The following is a 13,033-nucleotide window of genomic DNA, read 5'->3' on the forward strand; positions in this document are numbered from 1 at the left end:
TCAAAATTGTTCAGTACAGTAGACTCAGAATTAGAGTACTGGAGTTCTAGTTAGATTATCCGGATTGATAATATGGATTTCAGTCTCAGCGCAGCCAATAACTAATTTGCTGGATCATCTTAAGTAAATTAACGCAGCCGCTGGCCTGTTTTCCCTTTTGTAAAACTAGGGGCGGTTTCTTCCAGCCCTAGAGCAAGGGCTTCGGAGTCAAGCAGGCCTAGGTTGGAATCCCAGCTCTACCACTTGCTCGTCCTGTGATATTTGCTTTTCTGAGCCTCCGTTTTGCAATTATTAAAATAGAGACAATACTGTAGAGTTTCCAGTGTTGCAATGAGGATCAAATTGGCTGTAACAAGCACCACTCTATTCGATCACTATTCTTACTTCTACTATTATGTGAGCTCGGACAAGTTACGTAACCTTTCTGTGCTTCTGTTTTCTTATGAATAAAAGTTGAGAAATAATAGTACGTACCCTGGTGGGGTTATTGTGGACATTAAATGAGATGAAAAAAGTAAAGGGCTTAGAACAGTGTCTGGCATATAATTAGAGGCTTAAAATACGTAATACTGTAATTAGTATTAGATTCCCGCTACTAATTATTCTGTGGGCCAGAAGCTCAGGATAAACAGTTTCATTCTAAGGACAAAACCAAAAAACCGTACCGCAGGATTGAAACAACGAAACATAATGGAGCGTTTCTTTTTCAAAAGCTGTTGACACGCCCAGCCCTGGGTTAGGATCCGCCCAGTCCTCATTAAATATGGCAGCGAGCAGGGCCGACCTACTGCGGTTGCGCACTCGGAAACTCCTCCCAGCCCCTCCTTTTCGCTGCTCCCTCCGCCTGGCCGCCTCCCCGGCTGGCATCACCCCTCCCGGGCCGGCCGAGGCGCGGGGAGAGGGCTGGCCGGCCGCGCACGCGCAGACGTCGGCTGTGCTTGGCCGATACTTGCGAGGCGCCTGTCACATGAGCCGCGCGCCCGCTCCGCTCCCCCTCCTCCCGGCTGGGCTGTGAATGAAGCTCTGCCGGCTACGTGGGGCGCTAACTCAACTTGGTGTCCTAGACGCCAGAGCCAACTGAGCGCTCGGCCCGCCAGCGGCGGCCACCGGCTCCGCCGCTCCTGACCTCGGCGACAGGTAAAGACAGATGGGCTGTCCCTTCTCCAACAGGTCGTTCGCGGGCCGCTGGCCCCCAGCCCACCTCCGGAGCACCCCCTGGGCGCAGCGACACAGGGGAAGCGCTCCCCTGCTGCCTCTGTCCCCTGGAGGTGGGGGTTCCCCGTGCCCGGCCGGCGCCGCCTGGCACTCGGAGGTGTTAGACCGGCTAGTTCTAGCCAGTGCAGGGCGGCATCTTCCCGGGAGCCCAGCCCTGTTCTCCGAGCAAGGGTCCCTCCGCTGTCCCAGCGAAGTTTTCTCGCGGAGCAGCGCCAAGCCTGCCCAGCTTTTGAATGGGGGAGGTTAGCTGCAGGCGTCCCCTTTCCAGGACCGAGGCTGGGTGGCTCTGGCTGGTAAAGCTCTGTCGAGGCCCCGTTCTTCTCCCTCCTGCTCTGGACTCGCAGGTTTGTGTGGGTCTTAGCGAACTGGACTCCAAACTCTTGGAAAAGTAGTTGCTGCGAGTTTTCCTTTTCCCACTTAACGCGGGTGGCTGGTTCTCTCCAGACTTTCCGGGCCGGCGCTTGAGCGCCTTCACCCCAAGGGGAAAGCTTTACCTTCGCATTGATGCGCGTTACCTTTATTAACGTTTCAGAGCAAATCAGTTTCCTGGAGTGCCAAGTGAAGTTGTACGTATGCCCGTGTGATAACGTCACTGTAAGCTACCCCGAATAAGTGAGGGAAATCTAGAAGTGTAGAGCATAAAAAGCCAGAAAGAATCTGCTTTACATAAACTTCATACATTTATTAGCAACTACCCGGGTTTGACTTCAGAGATGTTAAATTTCGTCTGGTCTCACCAGGCGCGGATCAGTACTATTTAACTGTACGCGAAATAAGAAAGAGAGAAAAAAAGCCAAACCAAAACTGTTCCAGGTTCCAGATAAGCCATCGGAGCGTTTTTTCCTGGTGAATTCATCCTGGGACTTTGTGAGTTCCTAGTTTTCTTGGACTTCGCGAACCTTTCCGTATCCAAAGCATTGTCTTTTCTCTATTGCTGTTTTAGGACTAGTGTACACATTCACACTTTTGTCCTTAAAAAAAAAAGTCATTAGAGAAGGCCAAAATAATGGCTCTGAAGTTCGTATTAGCTTTCAGCCTGTGTGTATGAGCGCTTTCACTTCGGGGCGGAGGTGTTGCCTGTAGAAAAGCTATGGAAATAGCAGTCTACTTCGATGTTCACCAGGTCAAAAAGGTGAGGACTTTTTCTTAGAAAAAGCAGATTGGCTTGTATGCTACACAAGGAAGACCAGTTTATTAATGAAGAACTTGTTTAAATGGACAAGCAAAGTGTTTTAATACATTAAACCTCTGAATCAAATGAAGTAGTCAGACCATTCGTTTTTTTCTCCCATTTCTGGTGCCTTTCGTATCCTTGCCAATAGTATTGTACTAAGACTGAATTTGACGTTTTAAAAATAGGAATTAGCTGAATTAATTTAGTTTTACTTAAATTAGTATTATTTTTACACTTTTCTTTTCCTTTTCTTCCTTTCCCTCCAGATTATAAAAGCAATGTGTGCTCCCTATAGGACGTTGGCAAAGTGTGGGGAAGTATAACGAAGCGGAGGTGAAGAACCATAGCCCAGAGGGCATCGCTCTTGACTTTTTATCATGCTTCCTTTCTTTTCTTTTCCTATACAAGATCTATTTTAAAACTTTAGTCACAAAATTTGCTCTCTTTCTACTATTTTTTAATGTAAAATTGGGGGATTGGGACAGGCACTGGATATTATGCCATTCTTCATTCTCCAAAGCGTGAAACTTCGAGATAGAAAAGACGTGTAACAGTTATCTCATCCAACCCCCCATCCTTTGAGCTTCCAAAACCCATGTACGGAAGATCCAGTGATTCGTGCTGAATTGGACCGCACTCGGTGGCAGTATTAACTGACTCTAGGTCTCCCCATTCTGTCTTCAGTGATGCCTTGCTGCTCAGGGAAACTTGACACTGCCTGCGTCCGCATATCTTTGAAAGAGAGGTTCAGAGAGGGACAGGAGATAATTTTCAAGGATCGGAAATGTTTTTTTCATTTAGGTATTCATTTTTCTGTTTACATTTTCAGCTTCAGGGCTGGAGCATCTTGCAGAAAGCAAGGCCCCACAGCTGCTGTTCCATCTACGTCCAAGTCAAGCCTCCCTCCAAAACTGGGGGGCCCTGGGAAGCTCTGAGCCTGTGGCCCCAACGTGGGAGAGGATAGGATCAAGATGGCCATGTGGCAGGGTAAGACATTGGCACTTATTTCTCTAACTGGTTTTTCCTCCTTCTCTATCCTCCGTCCCTACCCAACCCCCCAAGCCAGTGGCAGGCAGCCAGCTGTTTCTTTAATTTAACCCTTTGTCTTCACAAGGACAAAGCATATTAGTTTAAAAGAAATTGCTGCTAGCTAGAAGTTCAAATTATTTTAAAGTGGGGGTAGGGGTGGGGGAGTAACAGGAAAATGTAGTGCCAGAATCATTTTCAAAGAACTCCCTTTGTTTGAACATGTGCTTGTGAGGGTTATATGTGAGGAAATGGAGGATATTTTTTATATTTGTGTTTTTCATTTGTTTCCGGCAAATTTCTGTCATAAGGTTCTCAAAGGTGGGGGAGACAGATGTCAGCGCTTCCCTGGCTTCCTCTTCCCAATAAAGACTTTGAAGCATACTTAATGTTATAATGTTTATATTTGGTGATAGAAGGAAAATGCCTCCTTTAATACTATGAACCCCCCAAGAGCAAAGCTCAGTGATATTTTGCCTGAGGGATGACATCTCTTGTGAACCTGTAAATTCCTATCACATACAAAGTTATTTTTTATTTTTGGTGAGGTTGAGGATTGTGCCTTTTGGGAGAGTATCAGAATCTCCAGGGGTGTGTGGGATTTTTGTTTATCAAAAGGGAGTGTGGGTTTAAGAGATGATAGACAGACACTACCCCAATTGGTCTGTGACCCACAAAAGGTTAAGGACCACTTAGATGGAGTAGAAGGAAAGAGCTCGAATATCGAGAAATGTTCACCAGGTAGGTTTGTTGGTGGTCTAATGGATCTTTTAAAACTGTCTGCTGTTGGTAATGGCTTCAAGAATGTAGGTGCACACATGTAACAAGTATTTTTGATGTATGAGGATTGTCAATTTAAAGATATTTGTTGAAATGGGATTCGGCCTGTATGCCTGCTTTGACTCACACAATGGGCATTTGTCAGGAGCAGTTTAGATATTCTCGTTTAAATCCTGAGACATTCTTTCACTCAACAAACAGGATACAGAGATGAATACCTACGCTAGGGTTCTGTGTCTTAAGGGAAAGACAGACATATAGAAAATAATTGTGTTGGATCAGTGTTACGATAGCGAGAGGTGCAAAATGCGATGGAAGTCCAGAGCAAAGCATGATGAACTCTGAGTTTTGAGCTGGTCTGAAAAAAATGAGTGGGAGTTTGCCAGATGGGCAAATGAGAGAATTGCATTCTGGGCAGACAGAGAAGCACTGTTTGGGAACTTCCAACTTGCTCTGTTTGTCTCGTGTGAGATGTGTGGGGCACGACCTCAGATGAAGCAGGGAAGGTAGTCGGAGGCCAGATAACAAAGAACCTTGTATGTTCTAGGAAGGATTTTACACTTTATCCTGAAGACAAAGATTCTGAACAGGGAAGTAACATAATCAGATTTTGTTTTAGAAAGATTACTTTGGCAGCAGTGTTGCGGTTGAGTTGGAGCTGGAGAGAAAGGAAGCCAAGAGCCAGTTGGGTGGTTTCTGGTATAGTGGTTTAGGGAAGAGATAATGAGGGTCTGAGCAGAAGCAGGGGCAGCAAGGATAGAGAGAATGGGATGAATTCTAGGAATGTTCTGTGACTGGATTGTGGGGGAAACCAAGCCTGGGTTGACACCCAATTTGGGTGCCTGGGGCCAGTGGTGCTGTTCACTGGGATGGGGAACATGGTAGGAGGTGAGAAGGGCATGGGGATGGTGGGAAGTTAGTGTACTGAGTTGGGTTTGGCCTGTTTTGTTTTGAGACACCTGTGGACTGTCAGGTCAATGAGTAAAAGACAGCTCTGAAAGTATGGGACTGAAGTTTGTGCAGGTAGGGATTGAAAGTTTTGCTCCTAATGATGCATAAAGAGCTTGTGTTTTTTCTCTACATTTAATGGAAATGCCATTAGTAGTTAATGATTTATTTGTTTTATAATAAAAACATTTTAGTGGATAACAATTCTTAATCAAATGTATTTTCTTAATAAATAACATATTTTGCTATCTCAGGCCCTGAAATCTGATCTGCTTGAAATCACATTGAAGTAAAACCTAATTTTTCTAGCATTAGTGAAGAGGGAAGTATTCCATATAAGTGATTGCAACTTATTCCTTATTTTGTGCACCCTCTGAAGTGAGAAGCATAGGACGACGATAGTGTCAGTGGCAATAGGGTATAGTAGTTAAAAGTATGAGTCTGGGTTCAACTCTGTTGGATCCATCACTTGGTAGCTGTGAGACCTTGGGCAAGTCCCTTAACCTCTCTGTGTCTCAGTTTCCTCCTTTGTAAAATGGGGATAATAATAGGGTTGTTGTGAAGATTAATTGAGTTAATATATGCAAAGCGCTTGGAACATAGTAAGTGCTGTATAAGTGTGTGCCATTATTATTAGTAGTAAGACTTTTAGAATATTATCTACCATATAATAAGTGCATAGTAAAATTTAGCAATAGCTGCTGTTGTTCCCACTACTACTACAATTATCACTGTTATTTTGCTGTAGCCTGGGGTGGGACAGGGCCTCTGTTCTGTGGAGGGAATTTCAGGTTGTCCTTGGAAGCCCTGCCCCGTGGTAGTCTGTTTGGGTCTTTAGGTAGGGGTGGAGATCTGAAGAGATCCTTAGAAAACATCTAGCTCAAGCCCCAGAGGTGAAGTGACATACCCATGGTCAAAGAGGGTGATAGTAGTGACAGGACTAAAACCCAGGTCTTCTGATTCCTGTTCCAATTTTCTTTCCACGGGCTAGTGGAAGAGGGAGTTTGTGGGTCTAGCCTCAGCTCCAGCAAGCTCCAAGTCAGTCTCTGGAGCTAGCTGAGGAACTCTGAGAGCGGGAGGAAGCCAAGTCCACTGAGCCTTTCCGGTCAGTGCTGTCTGGTTCCTCCATGAAGAACTGGATGAGCATTCCCATACCTCTCAAACATGGCCACCTTGAAGATTTTGACTTTATTTGATGGAGCCCTCTAATACATTTCCTGGCCACTTTAAACAGAGTGTACTGGGCATCATTTAATGTTTTGGATAACTCAGGGTCATCATTAATGGCATCAGTTTTATTGGCCTAATGGTCAAGAAAATATTGAAGAGAAGACAAGCCAGTTTGGGGTGGGATGAGGCTGGAGACTTGTGTTGTCAGGTGTTATTTATTCAATTAACATTTATTAAGCACCAGTTGTGCCCCAGGCACTATGCAGGGCCCCAGAGATCCAGTGATCAGTAAAAACAGGTATGATCTCTGCCTTCATGGAGCTTACCAACTGGAGAAAGGCAGCATTTCAAATTCATGAAATTATTTCTTTAACAAATGTGCTGAAGTAATTTGGAAAAATGACACCGACATAAATTTAGGAGGATTAACATAGTGTTTCTCAGTAAAGGAGGAGATGCTTCAGAATTGCCTGTGATGCTTTTAAAAATATTCCTGCTCAGGTCTCATCCCCCTAAACTGTGATCCAGTCTTAAGAACTGAGCATTTAAAGAAGCTCTGTAAGGAATTCTGATGTGTAATCCTGTTTGGGAACTGCTGCACTAAAGAATTCAAAGTTTTGGGGCCGGCCCTGTGGCGCAGCGGTTTAGTGTGCCCGTTCTGCTTCAGCGGCCCGGGGTTCGCCGGTTCGGATCCTGGGTGCGGACATGGCACCGCTTGGCACACCATGCTGTGGTAGGCATCCCACATATGACGTAGAGGAAGATGGGCCCAGATGTGAGCTCAGGGCCAGTCTTCCTCAGCAAAAAGAGGAGAATTGGCAGCAGATGTTAGCTCAGGGCTAATCTTCCTCAAAAAAAAAAAAAGTTTTTTAATGAAGAAGAGGAATGATAAAGGATCTAAAAAATATAGGAAAATATATAATCTTGAGGTAGGGAAGGTATTTATATGCATAACATCAAAGGTGGAATAATAAAGAAAAAGACTTAATATAATCAACTATATGAAAACTTAAAATTTTGGCTGAAAACCATAAATAAAGTTAATGAGAAAACTAGAAGCAATTGGAACAAGACTCATTATCCTTAATACATAAGACTTACAGAGCAATAAGAAAAATACAAGTATTTTACTAGAAAAATGTGAAAAGGACGGGGATAGGAAAATACATAAAAGAAGAAATCCAAAAGGCCAATAAACAAGAAGAAATGTTCTCAGTACTAGTGAAAGAAAGGGAAACTAAAATGGCATACCATTTTCTCCAGTAAAATTTGCAAAGATTAAAAAGAAATGACAAAACTGTGTTGGCAAGGACACGGAAGCAGACTTTCTCACATACTTCTGGTGGAAATGTCAGTTTGGCAATATTTATCAAAAGCTTTAAAATATTTTTTTACCTTTTGACCCACCAATTCCTTTTCTTGGAATTTATCCTAAGGAAATAATTAAAGATGTGCACAAAAATGTATCAATAAGGACAGTAACTGCACCATTTTCTATAGTGGGAAAAAATGGCGACACTTGCATTCTGATGCATCGATACGGTGGACTACTCTAGTTACTGAAATGATAATGTAGAGTTCTATTATTAACCTAGAAATAGGTTCACAATATGATGTTGAATGGGTGGTGGTGGGGCGAAAGCAGATCCTAAATTTTCAATAGTTAAAAGTCTGGGCTCTGGGCTTAGAGCTGGATTCAAATCCCAGCTACATCTTTATCAGCTGGGTGATGTCGGGCAGTCACTAACCTTAGTGTTCCTCAACTGCCACATCAGTAACAGAGGGTAAAATAGAAGCGGACTTAGTAGTCCCTCCTTGTATGCTCCTTAGGATCACCTGGGGCTCTCTTACACCCTCCCAAGCTCACGCCTCACCCTGCCCGAGTAATGCGAACCTCTCAGGACCAGATGCAGCGCTCAAGATTTTCGAATCCCCGCAGGTGACTCCAGTGTGCAGACAAGTTTGGGAACCGCTGAGCTAACACATGAGGTGGCTGGGAGGATGAAACGAGAAAATCACAGTGCCTAACTAATAACCCTATGTGTTAAAAATAACAGTTACTAATAATAGTTACCATGTTGTTAGTTATTAGTAACTGTTATTTTTTATTAGCAATAGTATGATTCCATTTAATATATGTGTTTGTGCCCGTGTATGTGTAATTTGAAGAAAAGTCTGAGGGGATATACACAAAAGTATTAAAAAGAAAGTAATTACACTTGACTTTATTTTTATCTTCCCATTTTTCTGTAAATAGCATGAATTCCTTGTTGATTTGAAAAAGGATAATTTCTGAAGGAAATATCAGATATATGTGCACAGCTTTATATACTAAGGTATTTATAATAGTGAAAAATTGAAGACACAATTTCCATAGTAAGGGAATGTAAGTAAATTATGGCACGTCCACAGAGTGAAATACATGGCCGTTAAAAATCAAGACTAATGCTGAGGAAAATCTTCATGATATAATGGGAAAATATGAGATTATCCCATGTCTATCTTTTTAATTGAAGTGTGGGTTTATGTGTGTGTCTGTGTGTTTCATGTCACATATACACCTATGACCGTGACCATAAATACAGAATGGAAGGAAATGAGGTCAAGTTGTTAAAGTGGCTATCTCCAGGGAGTATGAGGCACTTATTGCTTCTTCGTTTTTTATAACTTTATTTTCCAAATTTTATACAATGAATATGTACTACTTTTAGAATCAGAAGTTATTTGAAAATAAGATAAAGTAACACCCCCAAGGAGTGAATTGGGTGGGCTTCAGCCGTTCTGTACCCCCCTCTACCTCCAAATTAAAAAAAAAGAAACGAAGCCCCTGAGGGTTCAGTTAGAGCAGTTTTTTGCTCTTAATACTTCTCAAGTACTCTTGTAGTTTTTGCCCCTCTCTCCTGTTGACTCCCAAAACTCTTTTGGACGTGAGAATGGGGACAAGGAGATTGTACAAAAATGGGGAAATTACACTTCATCTAATGTTGGAGTTACATAATAAGGTAAGGTGGCAAAATATGTCAGGGTAAGCGTGAAAATAAGGCAGAGGAAAATGGTAATAAAATCGCTAGTTGCAATGAGCAATTGTTTTGTTGGCTTCAGATCCAAAGGAACTATGTTTCAACCTTGCAGATTTTTTCCCAGCACATCACAGGGTATTTGTAACCCTCTGGTGGTTTGGCTAAGCCCCGAGGCCGGGGGAGCATGACACAGCAGTCAGTGAGCTGATGACAGAGCTTCACTGTGAAGTCTGCATGGCTGTGCGGCTCGATCGTAGGACCACCACCTCCTAGGGAAAGCCATCCGCTCCTGCCTGTTGACCCAAACGTTAGCATCTGCGTGACTCTTGAACAAACACTATGCTGTTAGAACAGGAATAAAGAAGTGGAGTCCCCCCACCACCCCTCACCCCGGTTTTTCTCTGTCTGGCACAGTGTCTCACCTGTGGCATGTACAAGCAATGAGTTCTTCATCTCTCTTCACCATTGCCCTTCTACACCTCCTCAGCAGGGTGGAATAGGTGGCGGGGGCGGGTGGCCCTATACTATTACTCAAAATAATCAAAAGCAATCTTTCAGAAAAGTTTTCTCTAAGAACCAGCCGTTCCCTCCCAAGCCTATGGCTGTGGAAGGAGCACGGGGAATGTGATACATCTAGAGCTGAAGCCAGCTCTGTCAGTTGGTAGCCAAAGTCACCTAAACTTCGAAAGCCTCAGTGGTCTCATCTGGGGTCAAGTGTAGTCTCTGGAGACAGACTCCCTGGGGTTGTATCCTGGCTCTGTCACTTCTAGCCATGGGCAAGTTATTTTATCTCTTTGTGCCTCACCCTCTTTGTCTGTAAAATGGGGATAATAATAATCATACCTACTCATAGGATTATTGGGAGGATGAAGCGAGTTAATACATACATATACAGTCTTTGAACACTGCCTGGCATTTGTTAAGCACCCATGAATGTTGACCTTTACTTTTAAAATATGCAAAAGGCTGTGATAATATTTGCCTCACACAGTTGTAGATGGAGAATGAGAATCATGAAAATGCCCAGCCTGTCCTAGCTGCTCTGATTGTATGATAATTGCGGCAGGAAAAAATTAGATATGCTCATAAAGGAATGTTTCTAAGCTGGAAAGGATCTTTTGAGATCATCTGTTTCAACTGTCTCATTTTGCAATGGAAGAAACTGAGGCCCAGTGAGACTCATTCTAGGTCGTACAGCCGTTACGTGGTGTACAGAGCCAGGCCCAGGCCCCCGGCTCCTGGTGATCAATGCTGCCTAGCGCCCTCTCTGCCTGTCTCTCTGCCTTTAGCTCTACTGCGTTACACTGCCTCCTCTAGGCTTGGCTATTTTATGTTTTTCTGATAAATGGTAGTCTTTCCCTACTATGCTTTGTTGCTACTTTGAAAATTTAGGTTTTTTTCCAAAGAATTCTTTTTCATTGAGGCTTCCAGGATGTATTTTTTCTTCCTGTCACTCTGTTAGCATTTTTGAAATAAACTATAGCTTGTTATGTTTTAACCAGAATTATGATTCAAAGCTTCCTGTTTCGTGTAATGCTGTGCTGTGTGTGGCAGGGCGGGGGGAGGGGGAAACTAGAAAGTTTCACTATGGGTCGCAACAAACGCCAGATTCTTATTCTTCCTACCTTCTGTTAACACCCCAGGTATTTACAGACCTGTGGTTAGACCAAAGAAGCTGTCGAGGAGTTAATAGGATGAGGTAACCCCCTTAGTAATGACATATTTTGATGCTTTTCAACCCAATACCATTCAGGCGTTAGGTAGCATTTTATTGTATTTATTTAGGATTTCTGCCCTAACTACTTTCATGAAGAGCAAAGCAGAAATTGCGACATAGAGCAGTTAGAAATAAATCCAAGATAGGGACCATCCAGTGGAATGAAAATAGATATTACCAAGTGTGTGAGATACGCTGGGCACTGTTTTCTTTTCCTTTTCTTCTAGCCCCCACGCAAAAAGGTAATCACGCAAAATTACATCATTGACATCTTCTGGCCAGAAAGTGTTCAGATGTAGAGAAACCCCCTGGCCCTGTCTGTCCTAAGTCTTCTGGTCCTTCCACTGCCCTCCCTTGGCCTGGCTTGACCTGTGGCCACCTATGACTCAGCTCTGAATATTCCCAGGTTGAACTCGTGATCCTTCCTATTTATCTTGAGAGTGGTGAGAGGCAGGTAGACAGAGGAATCACTGCCATTCAAATTCCCAACTCTGCAAGGCCTTCTTTTCCTTGGGTTCTGTACCCTGGTAATAAATAATAATAGAGCCGCTTCCTCTTACATTCTCTATATTGAATGATTGTACCACCATCCACCCAGATAGTCAAAGCCAAAAGTCTGAGAGGCACCACCCAGTCCTTGTTCTTCCCCATGTGCTGTCCACCCCTGGTGACCTAGATCATTTCAGTAGATCACATTCCTAGCAAACGCCTACTTACCTTTCAGCCATCAGCTCAGGGGTCGCCTCCTCTCTGTAGTCTTTCCTGAAACCTTGCTTCCTAAGTCTTGCTGTCATGTGGGGGAGTTGAAATGCAAGCAAATACACAAATATTTCATTATAAAGTGTTGAGAGTGCTATGAAGTAAAGTTCTCTGCAAAAGAATAATAGTTAAGACATAATTTATCGGGAGGAGGGGTCTGGGAGGAAGTGACAGGTTCAGCTGAGACCTGAAAGATGAGTAGGAGTTACCCAGGCTAAGAGTTGGGGGAAGAGCATCCTAGGCAGAGGAAATGAAATCTCTGAGGTGGAAAGAACCTGGCTTCTTCTCCAGCATGGTCCGGTGTGGCTGGACCATAGTGAAGGAGGTATACAGGGGCACAGGCTGAGATTGGAAGGGTGGGCAGGGTGCTGGTCACATAGGGTTTTGTAGGCCATGTTATCAAATATCCTAAGTGCAATGTGAAGGCTTTGCGGATAGATTGGATAGGGCAGGGTGACAGCGAAGGAGAGGGGAGTCTCAGATTCATCTTTGCATACCAGCTGCCTCGCAGAGAGTGCCCAGCACATACTACGTGTGCATTGAATGTTTGTTTAATGAGTAATCATTGCCTTGCCTTCCCACCAGGATTGCCATGAAGATTAAATGAGGTAAGATGTGCTAAAGTGCTTTGCAAAATACTATGAAATGTTAAACAAGTGTTTTTCTAGATGTGATTTACTAGATTCTATGCAGTGATGCTTACAGACATTCACCGTCACCGCACAAAAGCCCTATTCTCTGTTAAACTAGCAAAATCTCTCAATCAGATTATCCCATGCCATGAATATGCTGATAGACTGAGTTCTGACATATTCAAAGTGTGCCTCCATTGCCAATGCCTTTAACTAAGTATGGGTGAGTGGAAACCACCTTATATCACAGCATTATGTAGAGCGCTCCTGGTGTTAGAGATAATTGTGGAGGATGTTGCCAGGAGCAGTATAAGTTTCTCTTCTATGCTGAATTCACGCAATAAAATCTCTGAACCTAAGGAATTCATTATTTAAGAGCTGGATTAATTCTGAGAAATAGCACCCTCTGAATTTGCATTTGGGTGGGAGCAAAGCTAATCACAGCAAGGTGTGGCTGCCACCAACAGTGACACTTGGTTTTCTAGACTGTGTTAAAATGAAAGATGTAACAAAATCATCAGTGCGCTGCTATTCTTGTGTTAAATATCTAGTTTCCTGTTTGAGCTGCAGGAACTTCAGACCGGGTGATTGA

The 13,033-nt window shown here is 43.5% G+C and overlaps 1 protein-coding gene across 1 annotated transcript in view; it reads left to right on the forward strand.

Annotated features, from left to right (window-relative positions):
* Positions 1-877: 877 nt before the first annotated feature.
* The window catches only part of CLCN5 (chloride voltage-gated channel 5), a 141,114-nt gene continuing 128,958 nt past the window's right edge, over positions 878-13,033 (forward strand). Inside the window, exons 1-2 of the mRNA XM_005614151.4 lie at positions 878-1,137; positions 3,219-3,376. Of these exons, the coding sequence (XP_005614208.1) occupies positions 3,361-3,376 (16 nt within the window). The 5' untranslated portion in view covers positions 878-1,137; positions 3,219-3,360. The remainder of the gene's footprint in view (positions 1,138-3,218; positions 3,377-13,033) is intronic.

Source organism: Equus caballus, chromosome X (assembly GCF_041296265.1).
Source record: "Equus caballus isolate H_3958 breed thoroughbred chromosome X, TB-T2T, whole genome shotgun sequence".
Lineage (NCBI taxonomy): Eukaryota > Metazoa > Chordata > Mammalia > Perissodactyla > Equidae > Equus > Equus caballus.